Here is a 20620-nt window from a genome sequence, read left to right on the forward strand (position 1 = left end):
TGCAATTTTTGGCAAAATGCAACATGTTAAAGCTGCTATAGTGGTCTCAACCTCCTTGCTTTGGGGGGACTAACTCTCTTTCTTGCAGTTACAATCAGGTATTTATGTTGATTTAATTTATATGGATTGGGAAATTGCACTATAGCGTATGTACAGAAATTGAAATGTAAATCAGGAAATAGTTTAGAAAATAAAACGATTTCTCATGCTATTAACAGCATGCATTGTAAATTCATGCAAGGCAGTTGAGAATGGTATGCAGTGTGCTGTTTACCCAAGTTTCAGCTTCTGTTGAAGGATGTCTATTTTTATATATTACATCATCTCTGCTACAGAACTCCGGTGTCCACTGGGATTTACTGTTCTTTCATTCTATTTTGAAAGAAAGCTTGTATTGATGTCATAATTGGACCCATCTTTTGGTTGCATTTGGAAATTGAAAGTAATAAGGGTGTTGTGTAGCAAGTCATGCAATATTTCAAGCAATTTATTTGTCGAAAAGATCACTGTCACTTTGTCTTGCCTCTCCTTGTGAATACTGGTGGCTCTCTGTGCTTGTACATGTTTTAAATATACTTGGCTAAAATTTAGCTTTTAATTGCAACAGCGAAGATGCTTTTCATCTTCGACTGTTTCATTTCTTCTCATGTGATTTTTTTTTTTTTTGGTCATGAGATTTTGCAGAGCTACATGCTGATTTAAAAAAAAGTCTCTTTTTTTTTTGGAAAAATCTACTTTGATATTCAGACCTATTTCCTGCCAGTGCTGAATTGATCTTTTTACAGTTGTCTGTTGTAAGTTGTCTGTTTTCACTGTTTGAAATATCAGGTGATTGGAAATACTCTCTTTTGGTTTTGAATGCAGTTTTAAAACATTATTAGCCTGAAATGCCTCTCTGTTAGCTGGAAGATATTGCTGACTTCTGGACAAAACTCTAGCATTTTATGGACTATATAGATGTTAGGTTTTAAATCACTTGTGAAAGAAAATATTTTAATTATTTATATTAAGATAATTAAAAAATGCCTAATAATGCTATACATACTTATCTATATAAAATTTCCCCCTTATTTTCTCTGAAAAATTTAGTCATTTAGTCAGTATTATCTATACTATTTTAATAGTAAACTTTTTTTTTTAACTGATCAGGGACAAACCTCCACTTCTTTTTCACAGTAACAGCTTGAGATATAATTCACATGCCATACAATTCACCTATTTAAAATACATAAGTTAATTGTTTTTCTTTTTTGGTTAAAGAAACCCAGATACCATTAATGTTACCATCTTAACATTTTTATGATACAGCTCAGTAGGGTTAAGTATATTAGTAGTAAACTGGACTGACTGAGCATATCCATTTTACAGATGTACTGCCTAGCATCCTTTGTGATAATTAAAATTACTCGTATTGGGAAATATCAAGGCAAAAAAGTAAAATAAAATTACACATAGGCTAAAAAATACCTTTAAAGATATTTTGGCAAAAAGTAATTGTAGAATCTATTTTTAAAACCTTACTAAATAATTGTATTATAGCAGTTTCTTATGGACTCAGTAAATGATCAGATATCCTCTCCCACCCCCTTAAATCTTCCTTTCTTTCAAGTGGAAGACAGAAGACAACATATATGGTGCAGTGTGTACTGCTCGGGAGATGGGTGCACCAGAATCTCACACATCACCACTAAAGAACTTACTTATGTAACCAAATACCACCTGTACCCCAATAACTTATGGAAAAATAAAAATAATAATAATTAAGTGGAAGACAGGTGGTAGTTGGATGCAATATAACATTTGGAATAGCTGGCCTAGGGGAGAAATGGTATGGCAGCAGAGTGGACCAAATCTGTAATATGAATTGCCAATTTGGATAAATAGTGGAGTAATTACAAAGGGAAATATTTGAGGATGAAAAAGAAAATACTCAGGCTGTCTTGATTTTTACTCAGATGTCTTATGTCAATGGTAATCTGCCATTTGTGGTTTCAATACAATGCAGAAGGCATTTGAGGGTATTAGAAAATAAAACCTCAAAATAAGTTGTGACATTTCCCTTTCACCAATTATTAGCAGTCTTCTTTTTTTTTTGGAGAGGGTCCCTTGCTCTGTCACCCAAGCTGGAGTGCAGTGGCGTCATTTCAGCCACTGCAACTGAGAGGTGACAACGTGCTAGCAGCCCTTGCTCGCTCTCGGCGCCTCCTCGGCCTCGGCGTCCAATCTGGCCATCCTGGAGGAGCCCTTCAGCCCGCCACTGCGCTGTGGGGGCCCCTCTCTGGGCTGGGCGTGGCCAGAGCCGGCTCCCTCTGCTTGCGGGGAGGTGTGGAGGGAGATGCGCATGTGGGAACCTGGGCTGCGCCTCACGCTCACGGGCCAGCGCGAGTTCCCGGTGGGCACAGGCTCAGCCGGCCCCGCACTCAGAGCGGCCCCCTGGCGCTGCTGGCCCAGGCAGTGAGGGGCTTAGCACCTGGGCGAGCAGCTGTGGAGGGTGCGCCGGGTCCCCCAGCACTGCCAGCCGGCCCGCCCGCCCTGCACTTGAATTCTCGCCAGGCCTCAGCTACCTCGCCATGGGGCAGGGCTGGGGACCTGCAGCCTGCCATGTCCGAGCCTCCCACCCCCCGTGGTCTCCCGTGCTGCCTGAGCCTTCCCAACGGTTGCCGTCCCCTGCTCTGCAGTACCCGGTCCCCATCAACTGCCCAAGGGCTGAAGAGTGCAGTGCGGGACTGGCGGGCAGCTCCACTGCAGCCCTGGCGTGGGATCCACTAGGCAAAGCCAGCTGGGCTCCTGAGCCCGGTGGGGACTTGGAGAACTTTTATGTCTAGCTGGAGGATTGTATATGTACCAATCAGCACTCTGTCTAGCTCAGGGTTTGTGGATGCACCAATCAGCACTCTGTATCTAGCTAATCTGGTAGGGACTTGGAGAACTTTTATGTCTAGCCAGGGGATTGTAAATGCACCAATCAGCACTCTGTGTCTAGCTAAAGGTTTGTAAATGCACCAATCAGTGCTCTGTGTCTAGCTCAGGGATTGTAAACACACCAATCAGCACTCTTGTGTCTAGCTAAAGGTTTGTAAATGCACCAATCAGTGCTGTGTGTCTAGCAAATCTAGTGGGGACTTTGAGAACTTTTATGTCTAGCTAGAGGGTTGTAAATGCACCGATCAGCACTCTGTGTCTAGCTCAGGGATTGTAAATGCACCAATCAGCACCCTTTCAAAACGGACCAATCAGCTCTCTGTAAAATGGGCCAATCAGCTCTTTGTAAAATGGACCAATCAGCAGGATGTGGGTGGGGTCAGATAAGGGAATAAAAGCAGGCTGCCCAGTCTGCAGCCGCAACCTGCTTCGGTCTGCTTCCACGCTGTGGAGGCTTAGTTCTTTTGCTCTTTGCAATGAATTTTGCTGCTGTTTACACTTTGGGTGTGCCACCTCTTTAAGAGCCGTTAACACTCATCGCAAAGGTCTGCAGCTTCACTTCTGAAGTCAGCAAGACCACGAACCCACCGGAAGGAACAAACAACTCCAGAGGTGTGCCTTTTAGAGCTGTAACACTCACTGCGAAGGCCTGCAGCTTCACTCCTGAAGTTAGCGAGACCACGAACCCACCAGAAGGAACAAACTCTGGGCACATCTGAAGGAACAAACTCTGGACACACTATCTTTAAGAACTGTAACACTCACTTTGAGGGTCCGTGGCTTCATTCTTGAAGTCAACGTGACCAAGAACCCGCCAATTCCGGACACACAACTCCACTTTTCAGGCTTAAGAGATCCTCCCACCTCAGCCTCCCTAGTAGCTGAGGCTACAGGGGTGAGCCAGCACACTCGTGGTTTTTTGTAGGGACAGGGTTTCGCCATATTGCCCAGGTTGGGTTTGAACTACTGAGCTCAAGCAATGTACCTGTCTTGGCCTCCCAAAGTACTGGGATTACAGGCGTCTGGCCCTGTATTTCTTTATACAAAAATTTAAACTGAACCTTTAAAAAAATGTTTGAATCATCAGGACTTTTGGAACACTTAGGAAAGTTTTTTTTAGAAAGGGATCATTTTGCCATTTGTTAATTTATGAAATAAGCATATCCCTAACCAACTGGGATGTAGAGAATACTTGAGCATCGTTGATATTCTTGATGTCATTTACAGTGGGCATTTTTGAGGAATACTTGACAGCTCAGTTTAAAAATTACTCTGTAGTATAAACTTTTGCCTAAATTTTAGTATTAACTTTGGTTAGACTGAAAGAGCGGCCAGCTATTCTGCAAGCGGATTAAGTTGTCAGTCAGAGGGTTCTGCTGAAGTGGGTGTAAACAGGAAATCTAAGGACAGTTGACAACTGCATTCTTTCACATCAGCTAAGAGAGGCTGATTGTTTTCTAGTTGCAGCAGTTTTCAAACAGTTTCATCTCTGGACTCCTTTAAACTTCTAAAAAATTTTTTTGGCTCTAATGAGCTTTTATTATTATTTACCACATTAGAAATTGAAACAAAAAGTTTTAAATATGTATCCATTGATTAACTTAAAAATAGTAATACACACATTACACATTAACATGAGGGTTTTTAAGGGGAAAATATTTTATAAAACAAAAACTTATAAGAAAAATGATAGTGTTTTATACTTTAGCGAATATGTTTAATATTGGTCTAATAGACAGTTGGATTCTCCTGTCTGTATTCAATCTGTTGTGATACGCTGTTCTGGTTGAAGTATGTAAAGTATATGAAGAAAATCTGGCCTCACATGCATAAGTAGTTGGAAAAGGGAAGAGTATTTTAACAGCTTTCAAAAATAATTGTAGGTGTTTTTTCAAAGACTGCACCAAAATTTGACCAGTAGTGGTTTCTTAAAGATCAGTTGCAATGAGGAATTTAAAACCATGTTAGTGTAACTTGCCTTACTCTCTTTTATTAAAACCCATTGGTCTTAATTGCACAATGAAAGGATCTTTTTACTTATGCATACTTTTGTAACATCATGCATTGGTCACTGGGTTAAACAGTCTTCTGAATTTTGGCACATTATACAATATAAAGAAAAATCACATTTGTTAATACCACCACAGATCTCATAAAGAAAGGGCCTTAATTATTAAGAAGCTGTCAAATTTACTGTGTTAGATATGTTTTTCAAAATTCTTTTAATTGAAACTTCAAATTTTATCATTAGCAAAGTATTATCAGCTGTTTTTCTTCAAATGACAAGCTCATTTTGTTCATTTTTAGAATATACCTGCCAGATACCCAATTCCGAATAACCATAGTTGTTTTTTTTTTTATTATTTGTTCTTTCAAATGAAAATGTTTTTCTGTGGCCAGGCGCGGTGGCTCACGACTGCAATACCAGCACTTTGGGAGGCTGAGGTGGGCGGATCACGAGGTCAGGAGATCGAGACCATCCTGGCTAATACGGTGAAACCCCGTCTCTGCTAAAAATACAAAAAATTAGCCGGGGGTGGTGGTGCGCGCCTGTAGTCTCAGCTACTCGGGAGGCTGAGGCAGGAGAATGGTGTGAACCCGGGAGGCGGAGCTGGCAGTGAGCCTGGGGAGCAGAGCGAGACTCCGTCTCAAAAAAAAAGAAAATGTTTTTCTGTGAAAAAAGCTGCCAGTTCACTTAAACGACTGGAATAATTGCACATCTTTTCCTTGAGACAACCATTGTACATTGTAAGAAAAGTGCTTTATGCAAACTTCTCACTTCATCATACAGAATATTAAAAGGACGTATACTAATGGGTGGAGATTTAATGTAATTAATTAATACTGCTTTATCAAGGACACTTTAATACTGGCATTTTCTTTTTTTGCCACTGTGAGTGGTGGTAAAGAATACAAGGACCATATTGGTAATAACAGTAGTTACATAGTAGTAGTGATGCCAGTGTCTTGGTATATCCTAAGACATCAGTTAGGTTTTACCCGTTTTTGCTTTTGCATATGAGCACAGTGAAAAAAGCAAGTAACATTTTAATGTCATAATGAAAACATAGTTTGACTTTACGAACTCCTTAAGAGTCTTGGGGACCCTCAGGGGTCCTGAGACCATACTTTGTGAACTAGTCTCTTATAGCTTTGATTCACTGGGTTTTCAGATTTTATTTGCATAGTATAATAGAGTTCTGCAAATAAACAGAACCAGTGGAGTGTTAAGGGAAGGAGATAGTCAGGAATTGGCATATGCTATTGTGGATGCTGACAAGTCCAAAATCTGTAGCTAATACAGCATGACTTTTTTTTTTTTTTTTTTTTTTAGTGAGACAGAGTCTCGCTCTGTCACCCAGGCGGGAGTGCGGTGGCACAATCTCCGCTCACTGCAACCCCTATCTTGTGGGTTCAAGTGATTTTCCCATCTCAGCGTCCCAAGTAGCTGGAACTACAGGCGTGTGCCACCACACCTGGCTAATTTTTAGTAGAGACAGGGTTTCACCATGGTGGCCAGGCTGGTCTCGAACTCTTGACCTCAGGTGATCTGCCTGCCTCAGCCTCCCAAAGTGCTGGGATCACAGGCATGAGCCAACATGCCCCACCGGCATGAGACTTTAAATAGTCCTATGCTGCATAATGACATTTTTGTCAGTGAACGACCACATACACAACAGTAGTCCATAGTAGATTATAGTACAGTATTTTTACTGTAGCTTTTCCGTGTTTAGGTATGTTTACATATACAAATACTTACTATTGTATTACAGTTGCCTACAGGATTCAGTACAGCGACATGCTGTACAGATTTGTCACCTAGGAGCAATAGGCTATCCTATGGAGCCTAGCTAGGTGTGTGCAAGTACACTCCCATGGTGTTTGTACGAAGACAGAGTTGCCCAATGACGCCTTTCTCGGAATGTATTCCCCGTCATTCTGCCGTTATGACGTGTAGCCATTTTTAAAACTTCTTTAAAACTCAAAACTCCCCTTACCTTATTTCTAGAATTCTTCTCTTTCTTTTGCTCTATTTTGAATATATAGTGTATTTTTTTTTTTTTACTGGTGCCTTTGTGCTGCCTTCATTCTTTTTCTGTCTCCTTGTTCTTATATTAAGACATAAGTGGCCAGTTTCCCTTGTTACCACAAAGTGTGATTGGCAACTCATGACTGTGCTCTGACATTCAAAATTCTTTCAGTAATCTGCTACTATAAAGCAAAATAATTGTCTGAGAGGATAGAGCTGCCTTTGGAAAGGCACCAGAAATGTTGTCTCAACTACTCAAATCTGAAATGGTGGGTCTCCCTTGGTGAAAACTGAAATGGCCAGATGAATATTCTACGTGATAAGGGGTCACCATAGGTTCATGCATTGTTTTTGGGTAGATAAATTTTTTTTTAAATAGTCTCATTTTCTTCCATACTGTGTTTTTACTTTTATTGTAGTAGTTGATTGGATTATTAATATCTTGTTAATTTTGTTTTTAATCTTAAAACTTCACTGAGTTTAATGATACATACTTTTAAATTTTGGTCGAACAGATTTTAAGTTTGCTTTATGTCTTGGAAAAAGTATTTGCTTCCTGTAAAATATAACCCATCCAGAAAACAGGTTTTTTTATACATTTGCTCTAAGACAATCTTTTAGTAAGCATTTCATAGATTATCAGTACATTTTGTTTATGTCTAGCACACTGTTGAACTGACCAACATGATTTCTGAAATTCATCTCTGATTTCTTTTTTTAGTTTAATTTTATTTAAAGTTCCAGGATACATGTGCAGGATATACAGCTTTGTTACATAGGTAAACGTGTACCATGGTGGTTTGCCGTACCTATCAACCCATCACCTAGGTATTAAGCACATGTATTAGCTTTATGTATCCTGATGTTCTTCCCCGTATGGCCCCCCCGCAGGCCACAGTGTCTGTTGTTCCCCTCCCTGTGCTCCCTCTTAAAAGTGAGAACATGCAGTGTTTAGTTTTCTGTTCCTTTGTTAGTTTGCTGAGGATAATGGCTTCTAGCTCCATCCATGTCCCTGCAAAGGACATGATCTTGTTCCTTTTTATGGCTGCAGAGTATTCCATGGTGTATATGTGTCACGTTTTCTTTATCCAGTCTATCATTGATGGGTATTTGGGTTGATTCCATGTCTTTGCTATTGTGAGTAGTGCTGCGATGAACGTATGCGTGTGAGTATCTTTATAATAGGATGATTTCTATTCCTTTGGGTATATACGCAGTAATGCGATTGCTGGGTCAAATGGTATTTCTGCCTCTAGGTCTTTGAAGAATCGCCACACTGTCTTCCACAATTATTGAACTAATTTATACTCCCACCAACAATGTAAGTGTTTCTTTTTCTCTGCAACCTCGCCAGCATCTGTTGTTACTTGACTTTTTAATAACAGCTATTCCGATTGGTGTGAGATGGTATCTCATTGTGGTTTTGATTTGAATTTCTCTAATGATCAGTGATTGAGTTTTTTTCATGTTTGTTGGCTGCATGAGTGTCTTTTGAGAAGTGTCTGTTCATGTCCTTTGCCCACTTTTTAATGGAGTTGTCTGTTTTTTCTTGTAAATTTTTTTTTTTCTCATAGACTCTGGTTATTAGACCTTTGTCAGGTGGATAGATTGTAAAAATTTTCTCCCATTCTGTAGGTCATCTGTTCACTCTGATGATAGTTTCTTTTGCTGTGCAGAGGCTCTTTAGTTTAATTAGATCCCATTTTGTCAATTTTTGCTTTTGTCGCAATGCTTTTGGTGTTTTTTGTTTTGTTTTGTTTTGTTTTTTTGTGAAATCTTTGCTCGTGCCTGTGTCCTGAATGGCATTGTCTAGATTTTCTTCTAGAATTGTTAATAGTTTTGGGTTTTACATTTGTATTAGTCAGTTTCACACTGCTGATAAAGACATACCTGACACTGGGCAAATTACAAAAGAAAGATGTTTAATTGGACTCACAGTGCCATGTGGCTGGGGAAGCCTCACAATCATGGCGGAAGGCAGGGAGGAGCAAGTCACATCTTACGTGGATGGCAGCAGGCAAAGAGAGGGCTTGTGCAGAGAAATTCCCATTTTTAAAACCATCAAATCTCATGGGACCCATTCACTATCATGAGAACAGCACAGGAAAGACCCGCCCCATGATTTAATCATCTCCTACCAAGTCCCTCTCACAATACTTGGGAATTACGGGAGCTGTAAAATGAGATTTGGTTGGGGATGCAGAGCCAAATCATATCAACATTTAAGTCTTTAATCTGTCTTGAGTTAATTTTTGTAAAAGGTGTAAGAAAGGAGCAATTTCAGTTTTCTGCATGTGGCTAGCCAGTTCTCCCAGCACCATTTATTAAATAGGAAATGTTTTCCTCATTGCTTGTTTATGTCAGGTTTGTAGAAGATCAGATGGTTGTAGATATGCAGTCTTATTTCTGAGTTCTCTATTCTGTTTCATTGGTCTAAGTGTCTGTTTTTGTAACAGTACCATGCTGTTTTGGTTACTGTAGACTTGTAGTATAATTTGAAGTCAGGTAGCATGATGCCTCCAGCTTTGTTCTTTTTGCTTAGTATTGTCTTGGCTATATGAGCTCTTTCATCCCCGATTTCTTGTTTCTTGTCCTGTCCCATTTAAAGTCTTGGGGGTCAGTTGTAGAATTAATGACTGAATGCCTTCCTGTATTAATAATATGAAATGCTACTTTATGACACACCTAGGTAACATAATCTTCCATGAACATGAACTATCTGGCCAGTTGTTAGCAATTCTAATAATGATAATCTGATATTTACAATTAAATATTCTAGTATTGTCTTTGGTTTTTAAATATCAAAATGGTAGTAACTGACAATTTCAAAGTGTAACTAAAATATGAATAGTAAAATACTCTCCATGCCTTTTTAGAGCTGCTAAGGAGAGGGAGAAATTAGGTGTGTATTTTCTTTGTTTATTCATTTATTTATAGAAAGGAATATTGAATGTTGTTATCTTAAACTCATGTGGCTGTATCGGTAGGCTGACTTTTTTCTCAAGAAAATATTTTAGAAATTTTTGTGTCATTTAAAATATTTTCTATATTGAGATGGTCTTCTATATTTATTTATTTTTCAGGCAAGTTTATTTAGAAGCATTTCCTGTCTGGAATGTATTTAATTACAACAAAAGGGCAGGCACAATTCTATTTCTGGTAGTAAAGTCCGTTGGTTAATGCGTCCATTTATAATTACTGTCACTTTCTTTTAGAAAGACTATTATATCATTTTGAAAACTTACGTAGTTTGATATTTATTTCCAGACACTAGATTTTTTAAAAATAAAAATGTATTTGTTAAATATTAAATTTCTGAAGACTCAATAGGTCTTTGAAAGCAGATAGTATATGCCATTGTGTATATCCTTTGCACAACAGATAATACAGGTCTCAGTAATACCGTGGTTGAATCATGGTATTGGTATCTTTGGATCAAACTTGCAAAATTAGCATTATTTAGTATTTCTAGGAGTGGCATTATAGATCTTCCTGCTTTAACAGGTCTGTACAAGGATATCAGCACAAGGAACTTAGTCCCAGACAACTGTACATTAATTAATGGGTTGGCCGAGGCTTGAATGCAGCTGACTTTTTAGAATATTGTAGAGAGAATAAAATTGACACTTACTGAAGGTTTATGATACACCAGTCTGCTAGATGTTTACTGATATGTTTTGTCAATGAAACTAGCCCACAGTTCTGTATTTCCCTGTCAGTAGATAAGCATGCACTGGCCAAAGAGGTTAAGTAACATGTTCAATATTCATGGTCACTCAGGTAGTAAATGTTAGAAAGCCAGACATAGGTCTTTCCCATTCCCAATCTATGAAATTACTCATTTTTAAAAATGAACTTAACATATATTGCTTTTTATGTTATTTAAACTTAAAATATGGCCCAAAGGAGATACATATCAAATAATTTAACCACTTTAGAAGTACACCATTTAAGTGCCTTTTGAAGAAAGAGACTGGGGCATAGAATGTCCAATGTCCAATATCCAGAAATGATGACTGAGCTATATTTGCAGCAGTTATGGACTTTGGTTGATGAATCAATCTTTTTGTTACAAGTTAAGTGTTTTTCCTTTTCTGACCATGTATCTCTCGTTAATAAAGCACAGCTATCTTTTTTTCTTTTTAACCTTTCTAGCTTCATTCCAATAGGATAAGTTTTTACTAGTAAGTAGCACCATTTCATAACAAAGGGATGACCGTGTAACTAGTGTATTTTAAAAGTTAGGCCCACTAATAATATAATAAGGAAAGCCAAAATCTTGCAGAAAGATCTTTTGTAGGTATGACTCTTTAATGAACTGAAATAACTTATTTACAGTTGTCTAAAATTATTCATAGTTTTTAGAGGTGAAAAAAATACCACTCATAAAATTGCTTCTTGTGTACCAGAAAATGTTGGAAGTGTTTTGGTAATATTTAAGAATATTGAAAAAATATAAGTAAATCAAAGAGTTTTAAAAAAACTTCTGTGAAACTTAGTATCTAGTTATATATAATCTGAATAATTCAAATTATTGTTTAAAATCATCTTTAATCCATTTCTAAGTTTGGCAACTTTTAATTTTTAAGTAAGGACGTTAAGAAGAAAACTTCTAAACTGTTGTCCTATTGTCACTATAGTTTTTTATTATTATTTATTTATTTATTTTAATTTTTTGAGACAGAGTCTCACTCAGTCACCCAGGCTAGAGTGCAGTGGTGCAGTCACGGGTCAGTGCAGCCTTGACCTCCCAGGCTCAAGTGATTCTCCTCACAAGTAGCTGGGACTACAGGTGTGCACCACAACGACTGGCTAATTTTTTGTAGAGACGAGGTTTTGCCATGTTGCCCATGCTAGTCTTGAACTCCTAAGCTCAAGCAATTCGCCTGTTTCAGCCTCCCAGAGTGCTGGGATTACATGTGTGAGCCACGGCACCCAGCCTAATTTTTTTTTTTTTTAAGTAAGGGGCATTTTACTATTCTCCCTCCCACTGCCAAAACAGAAAGGCGAAAATCTTGGAATGAAGGAATTATTACGAGGAAATCTTATCCCCAAACAGTTTTGTTTCCATTAATGTAGTGGTTTTTTTTCCTATGATTCTATATTATACCAGCCTTTCTACCTGCATTTTCCCGCCAGCTGATGTTTGGTAACAGCCATGTTAGATAAGACCACCTTAAGAGTGTAAAAGGACTTAAGAATCTTCTGGCTGAACCACTTAATGCAGTTTAGTTCTTTTCTGTAACCACTAACATTCAGCCTCTACTTTTAAGATTTTTAAATTACAATTAGCACAGGTATTTGACACTCATCCTTTACAGAATGAGTATCAAATTTGTATCCCAGTGCCTGCTACAAAGTAAGAACTTAGTAAATCCTAACAGTTATTATTTTATAGAGGAAAAGGTTAATTATTATTATTTTTTGAGACAGAGTTTCACTCTTGTTGCCCAGACTGGAGTGCAATGGCGTGATCTCGGCTTACCACAACCTCCGCCTCTCAGGTTCAAGTGATTCTCCTGCCTCAGCCTCCCAAGTAGCCAGGATTACAGGCATGCGCCACCATGCCTGGCTAAGTTTTTGTATTTTTAGTAGAGACGGAGTTTGTCCATATTGGTCAGGCTGGTCTCGAACTCCTGACCTCAGGTGATTCTTCTGCCTCGCCTCGGCCTCCCAAAGTGTTGGGATTACAGGCGTGAGCCACTGTGCCCCACCAGGAAAAGGTTAATTTTTTTTTTTTTTTTTAGACAGAGTCACTCTGTCACCCAGGCTGGAGTGCAGTTGTGTGATCTTGGCTCACTGCAAGCTCTCCCTCCTGGGTTCACGCCATTCTCCTGCCTCAGCTTCCCAAATAGCTGGGACTACAGGCACTGCCACCACACCCGGCTAATTTTTTTTGTATTTTTAGTAGAGATGGGGTTTCACTGTGTTAGCCAGGATGGTCTCAATCTCTTGACCTCGTGATCCGCCCGCCTCGACCTCCCAAAGTGCTGGGATTACAGGCATGAGCCACCGCACCCAGCCGGAAAAGGTTAATTATTAAGAAATTCTTGAACTTAGTAAATCCTAACAGTTATTATTTATTATAGGAAAGGGATAATTATTAGGAAACTGTTATGGTTAGCTGTAATCTGCCTCTCCATAATTTTAGTTCATGTTTCTAGGTCTCTTAAAGCAACACAAGTAAATATGAATATTCCATTTTTATATAACTGTGTTTGAGATGTTTACAAAGATCCACCCTTTAAATCTCTTCTTCTGTATTAAATATTACCAGCTTTTTGTGGCTTTCCTAAACCAGTTACTGCTTGCTGTTGTTTGCATAGGTCCTGTAATACCCTACAGTGCAGATTACAGTAGAATTTTGTCTTCTTTGCTCTGGATACCATAAGTCTGATCATGTAACCTGAGATTATATTAAGATTTTGGGGATTGTACATTGGCTCAGAGAGAGCTTTTGGCTTGCTCTGTTTTATAGATAACCCCTTCTACCTCCCACTCACCTGTGAATTGTTCCTTAAGCCTGATCCTCCCCATCCTGTTCTTGTACAAGTGACATTTTGATAATATTCATGTAGGTCTTTATATTTATTCCTGTTAAATTTAAATTTACTGGTTTTAGCCTACTCTTTTTGCCTATCAAATTATTTAAAACTCCGGATTTTGTCAGTAAAGAAATTAGACATCTTTTACAATTACTCACCCATCCTGTGTCTGGTTCCCCATCTTAAAGTGTGGAATTTAATAGGTTAGTTTTGAAGTTTATATGGAATCACTTATGCATTCATTCTTTGAACAACCACTATGTGTCAAGCACTAGGGATAAAGCACAGTCTGTTGTTGACAATATCAGATAAGTGTTGTGCGGTTCCCCTCATCTAACTTATAATTCCAGTTTGTGGTGCAGTATTTCCTGTTTTTCTTAAATAAAAACAGAGGGATAATTAACAGATCATTGTGCTCATGCAACATATTAATCCCAAGGGAATATATTACAGTCAAATTAATAATAAAGATAATATTCTTTTACATATGCCGTGTTAATGTGTGAAATATTAGTGGGGGGCCTCGTTCTAGGGCCTCGCCCCTAGAAAAAGCATGGAAATAATTCACAACCACTGTTCAAGGACTCCACCTCTGAAACCTTGAGCAGAGATTTGTAAGTGAAGTCTGGCCTTTTTAAAAGATAGATTCTAGGAAATGAAGTAAGCTTTGTTAAATCTGCTGCTAAAGTCTGCCCGTTTTTCAAGTAAGTGCATTTTTAAAAGCCCCACGTGGGAATTTCTCATGGACTTACAGGCTTCTTTGTTTTTCTGCATGTCTCCATGTCATGTCATCTTTTAATCTTTCCCTTCTAACATACTCCATGTGAATGTTTCTTATAGATTGTTGCCACATAATTTTTGTATATTTCTTATAGATAGTTGCCACATAATTTTTCAATTACAAATCAGATGCAACATAATCAGTTTGCTGTCAGAAACTTTTTTTTTTAACATTTCCTTGAAACGTATCTGTGGAGTAAATCATGGTGATCTTTTTGAACTCCCAGTTAGGTTTTTCTGATACTGAACATGAACTCAACAGATTCTTTGTGTTTCTAAAGACTATTTAGATTCACTTAGATGTTTAGTTAGCATTTCATATGTGTCAGCCATTGCATTGGTTTCTTTCACATTTTAAATCATAATTAAATTATTTTTAATAATGAACCAGAAGTGCCATTTCACTTTATGAAAGTAGAAAAATGAAATTTTAGCCCAGATTTCCTCTGTGACTGCTTTGGGTGCGGTGTGTCAAGGACTTGTGTGAGGTATACCCAAGGATGAAACAGATGATGTGAAAATGTAAGATTGAGTTAAAATATAAAGTTTATCAGATAATCAACTTTTCTTTTAAAAGAAATTGCACTATTAATGGGGGATGTATTGGCTTTAGGAAAAGAGAACTAAAACTTCTAACCATATCTACCATCTTTTATTTTGCATTGGCTTAGTGCTTGATTAGTTTGATGTACTCATATAGAAAATAGCACTTTAAAATGACATTTTTTGGGGAAACAATGAAACACTAAAAATCCAGTTTGTAAAATTTCTTGTTTTCTCGTATCAAAGAATGACTTCTTTCTGCTATACCCACAAGTTTTCCCCAGCCTCTATAGTTTTTCCTCTGTGGTAGTGGGGAGAGGGAATGTTTAACTATTAAGTGAAGTAAGTGGTATTAAGAAACCTAGAATTCTATTTTGCATTCTTCTATACTACTAACTCTATAATCTTATACACTTTATTTTTCTATGAAAGATAAGTACATTATTCTCTTGATTCCCTTGCGTTTTGATGAAGTTTAATTAAATGTTTGTAAAGCACACTGAGATCTATGGTTAAACACTGTATATGTTCTAAGTATGATTAATCATTACTGAGAACAGACCATTTTTCTCAATTTCATAGTAATTAGAAAGTGAATACTTTATGTGGAAAAAAAAGAATATAATGATATTAAATATAGCATGGAAAGCCTTTGCATTAAGTAGTTTCCTGAACTATATAATCTCCATTTTTTTGAAGTGTTGTTACTGATGATTTGGAAGTCATTGGATGTTATTGACAGGGTAGAAAGTTCTTACATGGTTCTTTTTCTTAACCAGATCTAGTTAATGCTACTTGGTAATGGTTAAGGAATGGGGTAAATATAACCCAAATTAGAGTGAACTTCAAGGTAAGTGTGATTTTTTCTTATTTGTATAAAATCTATAATATGGGTTTCTCCTAAATCCTTTGTTTATATTTCTTTAGCAGTGTTTGGCATATTATAACCTGCCATAATTGTGTTTCAACATACAAGATAGTGTGGATAATGAAATTTCTGTATTACAATTATGAGTTTTAAGTTGTGTAGGTTGTAGGCATGGAGCCAGGCTGAGAGAGAGATCATGCCAAGTCTTAGCACAGAAAAGCATCAGTGCCTAAGGATGTGTGATTTTACTTCATCTATCAGGTTTCCCGTTTAGGTTAGTTTCCTTCTTGAGATAAGTCACACATTTTCCAGAGAGAGGCAAGCAATTGGAAACCTCCATATATAAAGTCAGATACCATCAGCATGGGGGTAATTTGACTTAACCTTGAGAGGAGTGTTTTGGCACATGGATATGTGTTTTGTGGGACACGGGCCAGATGGAAGGTGTAGAACTTGATTATTTAATCCCTGAGTTGCCATTTACATTTTTAAATTGTGATAAAATATAAGTAACATTAAAATTTACAATTTTACGCATCATTAAGTGTAAAAGGCCAGTGGGATTAAATACATTCCCATTGTTTTTGCAACCATTACCGCCATCCATCTCCAGAACTTTTTTGATCTTCCCAAGTTAAAACTCTATGCCATCGAACAATAACTCCCCAATCCCTCCTTCCCCCAGCACCTGTCAACCTCCATTCTACTTTGTGCCTATGTGAATTTGACTATTTGACTACTCTGGTATCTAAAGTAGAGCATTATATAGTATTTGTCCTTTTGTGACTGGCTTATTTCTAGCTTGATGTTTTCAAGTTTTATCCATGGTGTAGCATGTAATAGAAATTCATTCCTTTTTAAGGCTGAATAATGCATATACCACACTTGTATGAATATCATTCATACATTTATCTGTCGATGAACACTTGGGTTGCTTCTACCTTTTGGCAACAGTTTACTTTTAAGTTGTTAGTTATATCTATTATAGAAAAATATTTGGAATTTTGACAGAAACTAGTCTAGAGGATTAAATGGGGTCTTTCCAGTGCCCTTTCCCAGTCAGTGGAAGGTTCATTCACTCAACAAGAATGTGAGTGCTTTGTGCGGTGAACACAGGAGTACACACAGACAGACATGGCACCAGCCATCGTGGAGATGAGAGCGTAGTGGAGGAAGCAGACACTAACTGCTTAAATACTCTTGGGACTACATGCAGAATTACAACGGTAGTAAATCAGTGCTTCAATGAAGGGATAAACACTAACATGAGATTTCTGAGGGTATTTCACCAGTATGTTTTTGGGAGTGGAGGTGGCATCAGTCAGGAAAGGAAGGAAGAAGGAAAGTTGCAGGCAGAGGAAATAACATGTGCAAAGGCGCTTTTGTCTATCAAGGAGGCAAGAGCAACCTCTGCAACTTGGGAGTGCAGAGAGTGACCATGAGCATGGTGTAAGTCTGGAAAATGTATAAATCTTGCAGACCATGATAAGAGTTTTGGTCTTTATGCCAGGAGTAGTGGGAAGCCATGGAAGTGTTTTGTTTTCATTTGTAAAAGGAGCTTAGTGGATGAGGGCAAAATGATCAGGCTTTAGTTTTTATATAAGATATCAGGAGGTGGTATGGTAAATAGGTTGGATGGATGGAGTTAGAATCCAGACAATTCATTAAGGAGACTTTTGCAGTTCTCAAGGCAAAAAATGATTGGAGTGGGATGATAACAGCAAAGACAAAGAGAAATCTAAATTTGAGAAAAATTAGAGAATGTAATAAACAGATGTTGTGATGGATTGATCATGGACAGAGATGTTAAGGAAACTCTTAGATGTAGAAATGGCATAACAGGATCACTATGGTTCATCATGTAAGTATTCCATGGGATGAGGAATGGCGAAAACCAAAACAGATTCTTGAGAGATTTGGTTGGGAAGTGGAGGAATAGGAAAATACCGGGTCTGGAGAATGTTTCTGTTTTTGTTTGGTTTTTGAGATGGGAGAGACCTGCACATTTAAAAGCTCGTGGGGAGGACTCTGGTTGTGGGGCAGAGGTTAAGCATACGTGGTAAAAGAAGGATAATGGGTAATGTAAGAAAAGGGGTTGGGGGGATGGGAAGAAGGATCCAAAAGAGTGATGTGGTGGGAATGGTTGCCTTTAGATATTAGGAGAAAGAAGGAAAGAGAATAGGGTGGGTATAGTCTTAGGCAGTAGTCAAGAAACACAAGTCAGCAAGCACTGACAGTTCCAAAGTCAATTATTAAAAATGCTACATTTTCTGTCTATTTTCTATTACATGTGCCATTGATAGATAAACCTGATTGTGAAAAGCTGACAGTGTTTCAGAATTAAAATGTCCTTATTCTTTGTCAAGTATAATGCAGTCTTTCAAATACCTACATACGTACATGAAATTAAGAGTTTATAATAGAATAATGTATCCGCATTTTATTTCAACTCTCTACCTCTGAAGTTTGGTTCAGTTTTTTAAAAAAAAACCTGGGTAGGTTAATTTTTTATATTATTTGCAAGGCAATATGTGCATCTGTGTGTGTGTGTGTGTATGGGTGTTTGTGAAAATCACATCGTCTAAATGTATACAAAGCTTGTCAAGTATGCATTTTATAAATTTTTGATAGATACCTGTTTACTGTAGCACAGCAATATTTGAGGATGGGATAGAGGTCACATTGATTCCTTTATCTTCACCTTGGTGAAAAAAATCATATTTTAGTTGAAAGCTGTTCAAGTAAGTCCTTGCTCCGTTTTCCCACCCTGTCTTCAGTGATATTATTTGGAGTCAGCAATCAATGGATTCCATCCCTCTGAGACTTGCTTAACCTACAGCCGCTGATAGAATACAGGCAAGAGCTTGTTACTTTATCTGAATTGTCCATTGCTACCTTAATGAGTGAAATGGTTAAGTAGAGGAGGGGGCGAGTCTTAAGGAATGTGTGTACCATTTGAGCTGAATATTTCAGCGTGTATAGGGAGAGGGAGGGTGAGAGAGAAATCCACTTACATCACTAGAACTGCATTGAGTGTGAGCCTTGCAGGTTAAGAGACAGACTACAGTGCCTTGCTTTCTGCAGGAAGCAGCAATGCCGTTTGTTTCCTAAGAGGAATTTTTTATTTAGAAAAGGAAGCTTTCTATCCAGGAAATGGCTTTCCTTGTGCGTTGCTATGCCAACTGCCTGCAGCCATGGTCCTCCAAAGTAAGCACAATAATGTAATTATATTGGTGTATTGCATTCAGACTCATGATTTTTGAGATTGTGTGTGTGCATGTGCTGTGTTTCTGTTAGTGGCTCTCTTGCTAGCAGGCATGCTTGTGTTGAGTGTGAGGGACAGACATCATTAAATTAAATGTCCATCAGTGTCATGCTGCTAAGATTAATTGTGCAAACTTGGTTAGTGGAGTGGGACAGAGATCACTGGTCACCACTCTGTCAGCATCATTAGCAGCTAGGGAGGAGTTCCCGATTCACACGCTCTGCCCTGATTTTTTTCTTTCTCTCATTTTCTTTTTTTCTCTTGGTTGGAGGGTTCTGTATGTGTGATTGCAGATGAAACAAGGGTATTAACAATGCTTGGCTGAATGCTAGAGCCTGGTTCTTATACCACCCTGACTAATATAATTCTGTGTTAAGCCTTTTTGAGGGGAGTCTGTGTGCAGTCAGCCATTTTAGCTTTTTTCTTTTTTTTTTTTCTCTCCTTTTCTTTTGCCTCTTGTTCTTCAATCTCAGAAATGATCTTGTTCTCTTGGAAGACCGAGAGCTGTGTGAGGTTTTCTCGGTCTTGTCATAGCCTAGGATGGTTAGAGTTTCAATGTTATAAAAATGGAGACGAACACTGTTGTTCGGATTCCTTTTCTGGTCTACAAGTGTGAAGGGTTTTTAAGCTTACCAGTAGTGACACTTTAAGCTGCAGCTTGGTTTTCCCTCCTCCCTCTTTTTTTTTTTTTTTCCTTTTCTTTTAATTTAATGCTGTAGAGGGTGACTTGCCATCGTGAGAGATTGGTACATGATGTGTAAATTCAGTTCAGCATATGTTTCTTCATTATGAAACCACTAGCAATCCCAGCTAACCATGGAGTTATGGGCCAGCAGGAGAAACACTCAGTAAGTATCGCAAATGCTGCTTGTGCTTTGATAGCACATCATAGAGAACTGCTTTAAAATGGGAATTGTTGCTCTTTCTCTTCAGGGCAAACCGTTTTTGTAGAAGGTATAATAATCTGCTTGGAGGAGGGGAGGGTGCATTAAAACTGGCTTGTTCTTCCAGTGTTGTAATTTTTAAAAATTTGAAGCAAGACCAGCAATTTATTTAAAGCAAAATCACTAATACTGAGAAATATTGGGCAGCTAATTTTTATATTCAGAAACTAAAGCTTGACAGTTCAGCTTCGACTTAGTACTTGAATAGTTTTCAAAAAAATGTTTTTGTAGTTGAATTTAATGAGAAATCATCAGAAAGGTTATTGAGAACGGGAATCTGTAGTGAGGAATTCACATGTAGGTTTGAGTGTAGGAGGGAGAGCTTTGGTTATTGATTTGGTAATAAAGCGATCAGTGGGACTCATCTGATTTCTTAACATGTATTCATCACTTATGAAAACACAGATTTTTTTTAATGCCACAAAAAATTATTGCTTCTTTATAATTGATCCCATGAGTCAGCTATGTGTTTGTCATGCTGAAATCCCATGGCCAGCTACCGAGAAAGACTTTTCTATGCCTAACACCAAGTCAGAGCCTCCTGCTTCAGGAATGTGAGTTCTCATGGTGCTACTTTTATATCACCATGTTGGGAGTTTTCTGGCATCACACAAATTCACATGATTGATACATACATAAATATATTCAATCCTCAAAATGCAAACGCATAAATTTAGGCAGCCTGTATAGTAGTCTAAGTATTTTTGAAATGCCTACTTCTAC

At 38.0% G+C, this 20620-nt stretch overlaps 1 protein-coding gene across 15 annotated transcripts in view; it reads left to right on the forward strand.

Annotated features, from left to right (window-relative positions):
• The window catches only part of RAPGEF2 (Rap guanine nucleotide exchange factor 2), a 259251-nt gene that overhangs the window by 146887 nt on the left and 91744 nt on the right, over positions 1 to 20620 (forward strand). For 3 of the 15 annotated variants that reach the window (XM_054484390.2, XM_054484391.2, XM_054484392.2), the window contains exon 1: positions 19742 to 19801. The exons of the other annotated variants lie outside the window; for them this stretch is intronic. In XM_054484390.2, coding sequence (XP_054340365.1) covers positions 19742 to 19801 — 60 coding nt within the window. Of the gene's footprint in view, positions 1 to 19741; positions 19802 to 20620 lie in introns of those variants that run through there. 15 annotated transcript variants of the gene reach the window in all.

The sequence above is a fragment of the Pongo pygmaeus genome, chromosome 3, assembly GCF_028885625.2.
Source record: "Pongo pygmaeus isolate AG05252 chromosome 3, NHGRI_mPonPyg2-v2.0_pri, whole genome shotgun sequence".
Taxonomy (NCBI): domain Eukaryota; kingdom Metazoa; phylum Chordata; class Mammalia; order Primates; family Hominidae; genus Pongo; species Pongo pygmaeus.